Consider the following 6,000-nt stretch of genomic DNA (forward strand, 5'->3'; position numbering starts at 1 on the left):
TTTGAAGTAGAAACAGATAAACATATCTTTTTTATGTTACAGAAAAACGTTGTACCGATGGTTATTTTGCTCGCTTATCAGTGTTGAAACAAATAATTCAAACCGAAAAAATATAAAAATAATTTAAAAGTGTACCGATTGTTCAACTTTTTTTATTTCAGAATAGTGTTATTTTTTTTCTATCTAAACTGGCATTAATATATTCAAAATGTTTACATTATATCGAGAAAAATTTTAAAAATAAGTCTAAAATACTAAATACAAATCAAGTTTCTTAAAAAAAAAATTAATTTTTTTCTTTAAATAATGATGCATAAAAAGAAAAAAAAACATGAAAAATGTCATTTTAACGTTGAATTTTTCTTTTATATATAATTAACTTCGTATTAAAAAACAGTTGTTTTTTTTTGCTGTTGTTGAAATAATTAAAATAACGAACTCAATATAAAAAATAATGAAATTTAAAAATATATGCATTAAAACTTACCTATATCCCAGTCTTCTTTAATCTCCCACTCTCTTTTGAAATCAAATACTGGAGGCGTGTTGTGGCCAGTGAATGCAGTTGCTACAAAATAAATAAATGAATTATAAATAAAATTAGGTAACTGTATAATATAAATATTTACAAAGAAATTATTTCGTGTATACTTTTTATTTTACTTTATAACCGGCGCTGAAAAGCCGATGCAATTCTGAGTTTACCTCTATAACTTCACTATCGTAGCAGCCTTGTAACTCTAAACTCAACTCATAAGACAAGGGAACTCCTGAATCAAGCATTGGGATAAACTAGACTTCGGGAAGACTTTTCGATGAAACTTAACCGCATTTGTGTAATATTGCGTTAAACCACGAAAAAACCCCACGGTTAATCCAACGACATTTGATTCTAACTTATGATACATCTACCACGGAGGATAGTTTACGTCAGCACTGTGGTCAGTGCGAGCAGGGAACAGAATTCATATCAACCAGCATCCACTGGGATTCGAACCTAGGTCACTTCAATGGGAGGCGCACGCGCTATCCCCTCTCATGTAAACTCTTGAACATTTAAAAAATAAGCAGAATATACATAATAATGACAAAATTAAAGAGCACGAGCAAAACATTCCCTCAACAGCTATTGTAGGCCAGGGGGGCCATGAAGGTTAAGGTTCGACAATTTCATGACCAATGGCATGATTGTGGAAATGTGGTCAGTATGACGCACAAGCTGCCTTTACTTTTTAGAGAAAATGGTACTCATCGTTTTGAAACTGGGTGGGCTACAAGCCGTCACTGGAGATCTAATTGTGGTCCAATGATAGCTCAATGCCTTATCCAAAGGTTCATCACGACAATAACAAAATTACATAATAATTATTACATATTAAATATATGCGATGAAAAAAAAATCTGGAAAAATTATCGTACTGCACGATAATGATATTTCTGATAAAAAAAAAATTCTGGTAATAAAATCAAAATATACTGCATTCAAACTATTCATTTAGTAATGTTTCCGTTCATATGAGATAACGGTTTATCGGAAATTCCCTATTACAACATACGAAACTGAAAAGTAAATTTAAACGAATAAATGGTCTTTATGCAATGCTCTAAGGTATCGTGATGAAATAACTAAATCTCACCACATTTACAAAATTTTAACACAAATTTAAAAACGATATTTTACTGTCAATTTTACCAAAATCATCGATTACCCAAGCTCTTCGATAAAAATTAACGAGCTTTTTGATGTTCCTATAGAGCAAGAAGCACGGTAAATTTTTCCATATGCTGATAGTTTTGACCATACTTTTTTTCCCCGTGTAGTTAATTATTATAAATATTTACTACATAACCAAAGTTACATAATAAATATAATCATTAAAATTACATAATAATACAAAGTTTATACATTTTGACAAGATAAAAATGCTTATCAGTTAAAAGAGTTATTTGTAGTTCATTGCCGTTTTATCCATTATTATGAATTTAAAAAAAAAAGTTTTTTTTTCCCGTTCTAACGAAATACATTTTCTTACTTTACAAAACACAAAACTATTAGGGTTTCGTAGAATGCTTGTAATATTTCGAAAATCGGTATTTCCCATTTAGGATTAGAGTGCAAAATTGTCGACCCCTTAGATTGGGCACTGTATTTAGGAGATTTTACTGCTTATAAAATCTTAATTTTAAAAAAAAAAAAATATTTCTACAATTCTACTTCTTATTTTTAGAAAACCACACCTTTAAGTCATTTTCCTGTTTAATGAAAGAATATAAAAAAGGGGCAAATAGTTGTAAATTTGTAACCTTTATCAGATGTAATTTTTCAGGCCTTGAATGATTTCCACTTTTATTTCCGTATCATTATCTATATCATTTCGTATAAAATCCTTATCTATGCAGCGTTGTTAAATGAAGTTGCATTAAATGGAATAAGTTTGAGTAAAGGTAAAAGGTTGGGTCGCTATATTTTTATTAATTTATGATAGCAGAGAATATAATTAAACTAAAACGAGTAACATCACATTTATAGTAATGATTTTTTCAAGTTAGATATACGATTTTAAACCTTAAGTAAATTTTACGCATCTTCTTATACAAAATACTTCCGGATGAACGCTAATGAATAACATTTCTTCTTTTTTTTAATTTCAGCTATACAATTTCATAACTTTAATTGCTTGCATATTAATTAACTTACGAATAATATGTTACCTTTTTTACACGCGAATTTAATTATGATTTCAAAAACTAAAACTAAATTGTTAAATTTAGCTTTTAATAGTGATTTACAATATAAAACAATTTAATCTAGTCAGTTTTTCGTAATTTACGTATTATGTTTCCGTATTTTTTTTAAACTCCTTCCTATGTTGTTGCAATTGTGTCAGATAAAAATCACTGTAGATAATTTGGTTGTTTAGAATACAAAATTACAAATAAGTATGGATTTTTTTTTCTTAAAATTTCAGATGCTCAATTTTAAAAATGTCTATATTTGCACATTTATTGCTTCATAAATATTATGTGAGGTCATTATAAATTCAAGTAACGTTTACTTTTATAAAAGTTTTTTTTTTTTTTTTTTTTTTTTTTTTTTTTTTTTTTTTTNTTTTAAAAATTTTTTTTTTTTTTTTTTTTTTTTATTTAAGTTGTCGTAAAATATCATTACTTATGAAAGCATATATATAGCATAAATAAGGAAAAAAATTAACTTTTTTACATTTAAATGCTATAATAATGTGTCGGTTTGTAATTAATTAAGGATGAAAAGAAAAAAAAGAAAAGAACTTATATTATAAAACAACATCCCATTTAGTGTAAAGTTTTTAAAATTGTAGTCAGATGCGCTTTGGGATCTTTTATAACTTCTAATGTTTTAAAAATCTTCTAAAAAAATTTTTTTTACAAATATATTTTTAAAATGAGTTATATTATTATCTACTTGTATAAATGTTTTAATGATTTATTTTTTGGCCTTTAAATATGAATTTTGGAGGTTATACTTAACACTAGATTGCCTAAGGAAGTCATTTTGACTGCTTTTAATTTCAATTAGAAAAACAATGATGTATACAATGACACGATTACTTAGAATTTTGTATCTTTTTGAACAACATATATATTTTTTATTGATAATATTTACTAATAACTTGTGACATAACTGTAAATAATATAAAAAATGCTAAAAATTAAATTTAAACAAATTTATTGGCGCATTCAAAATCTAGTCATTTTGACTGCTTTTCGGCAATATAGGTATATACTAATTTTCCGTCTTTCTAGTGTTAAACGGGCAGCATCACATTAAAAAACGGTTTTTCTATTTAACGAGCAAAAGTTTAAACTTTAAATAATTTAAATTGTTTTTATGGTTAAAGTTATTAATTAACATATAATCAATGAAACATATAATCAATAAAATAACTAGTTTCAAGTATAAGTGTTTTAATATTTATGTGTCAGTTAGTAGTTTTGGTTATAAATTATGTCTAAATCAATTGTATATATATATATANTACCAAAACATTTATGAGTATTATTAAAAATATAATGGTGTACACAGGAAGAAAATTTTTTAATTTATAGGTTCAGCTTCCTATCATTATTATCTGATTTCAGCTTCATATCATTAACATCTAATTTCAATTCATATCATTAACAAATTTATTTTTCTCTCTTCTTAATAAGAGTTATTTAAAGTACTCGCTTGGAATAATTATTTATTGTTATAAGTGCATAATTTTATTAAACTGTTAATTTTAAAAAGCTATTAACCGTTGACATTAAATACTTTTGAAAACTACAATTACTACGAAAATTACGAATTTAAAAAGTAAAAGAAATTAAGAAAAATAGTTAACTTGAGTTTAGTATTTACTATACGAATTAAACTTTAAAGAGATAGCTTGTTCTCCAATGATGTCTAAAAAGTTTTACTTTATCAATTCATTATACATAAAGATTGAAAGATAAATTACGGAAGAAAATTGTTGAAAATTACGGAAGAATGGACTTTCAAATCGAAGATTCTATCCAAACGTTATCAGACATAAATATTCATTTTAGAGTTTCCGAACATGTTCTTTCAAAAAGATTGATATTTAAGTTTATTTATTTGATTATATCGCATTCATTTCTCTCTAAACCGGCTTTAACGAACGCAACATTGGATGATAACAGAAAATAAATGGTATTCCCATAACTTTACTCTTCGGAATCATGACACCCGGTTTTTTAAAATGCGCTTGAGGATTATGGCTGCTTGTAAAGCTGGTTGTTTATTATGTGAACGTGATTTCTCGAATTGAGAGCAGTAACTGGAGCGTATTCGATGGGATAGTCGGGACATCGAATTGTTTCTCGAACTGGATATTAAAGGAAAAAAATCGGAAATGGGGTCACGTCTACAACCTTATGGATATCGTATAAAAAGCACGCAGTAATCTGATCGTTGATTAATTCACGTTTCCTTTAAAGTTTCTCATGAGTTTCGCTTTTTTATCTGATTCCAAATTTTCAACCGTATTAATTATGTAGAGTACGCAAAAGATAAATGGACTACGATGAGTAGCTTTTGATCTAATGATCGGATCTTCATGTTCTTAAATTCAGTCTTAGTGGTTCGTAGGGGTAACTTCAAATATGCTAACTAATTAGTGCAAACTTTATTTTTAGTTACGGATTCTCACACAAAAACGCGATTCCTCTGAATAAACATACCTTTTTTAATGATGAATTCGGAATTTTGAACTCCAAAATATAGGGGGTAGCCGCAATCTGGAAAATATGCTCCGAATAGTTTGGTCAGGAAAGTGATCCAAAATATGGACTCCTTAATGCTAATTTTTGCTTCTTGCGTATTTCGTATTTTCTTGCGCTTTTTATCCAAAGGTGTTTGCGTTTGCATTTTTATCCTTGCGTTTTTTACCATGCAAAAAATAACTTTCAGTAAATATTTTATTTAAATTATTTTATTTAAAAGTAGTCGAAAAAATTTTGAATTATAAGGTATATAATTTCTTGCACCATTTTAAAGAATGTGATTTTACGTGAAAAATTACAAATTTGGACGAAATCGGTCAAATAGTTCCTGAGAAATCGAACTTTAAATATACGAATTAATTATCTTTGGATGAAGAAATCCGAATCCATCAAATGAAAGTCATGTTTATGCAGAGAAATTCCGTCTTTGTGTCTGATTTTGTAACTTAAAATATCGTTTGCACTAATTAATTAGCATGTTTGAGGTCACCCGCTTAAAACAATAAAGTTGAGTCCTAGAACGCGAAGATCCGCTCGTCAGATCAAAAATTATTGAGGCTAGTCCGTTTATTTCTTGGAACACTGTGCATTTAGTCTCTAAACTGGATTTAGCTCCCCAAAAATGTTGTAAAGAAGCATGTTTTAACTAATTTTTTCAAATTATCCAAACGTTTACCAGTTATTATCTTATGGTTATTCATTAAGGTATATATATGTAACCTTTATCAGATGTAATTT

The 6,000-nt window shown here is 27.5% G+C and overlaps 1 protein-coding gene across 1 annotated transcript in view; it reads right to left on the reverse strand.

Moving 5' to 3' along the window:
* LOC107441235 (tyrosine kinase receptor Cad96Ca) overlaps positions 1-6,000 on the reverse strand; it is a gene marked incomplete in the record, with an annotated part of 80,425 nt that overhangs the window by 48,349 nt on the left and 26,076 nt on the right. The window contains 1 exon segment of the mRNA XM_043051615.2: positions 488-568. Coding sequence (XP_042907549.1) covers positions 488-568 — 81 coding nt within the window.

This window comes from Parasteatoda tepidariorum, chromosome 4 (assembly GCF_043381705.1).
Source record: "Parasteatoda tepidariorum isolate YZ-2023 chromosome 4, CAS_Ptep_4.0, whole genome shotgun sequence".
Classification (NCBI taxonomy): domain Eukaryota; kingdom Metazoa; phylum Arthropoda; class Arachnida; order Araneae; family Theridiidae; genus Parasteatoda; species Parasteatoda tepidariorum.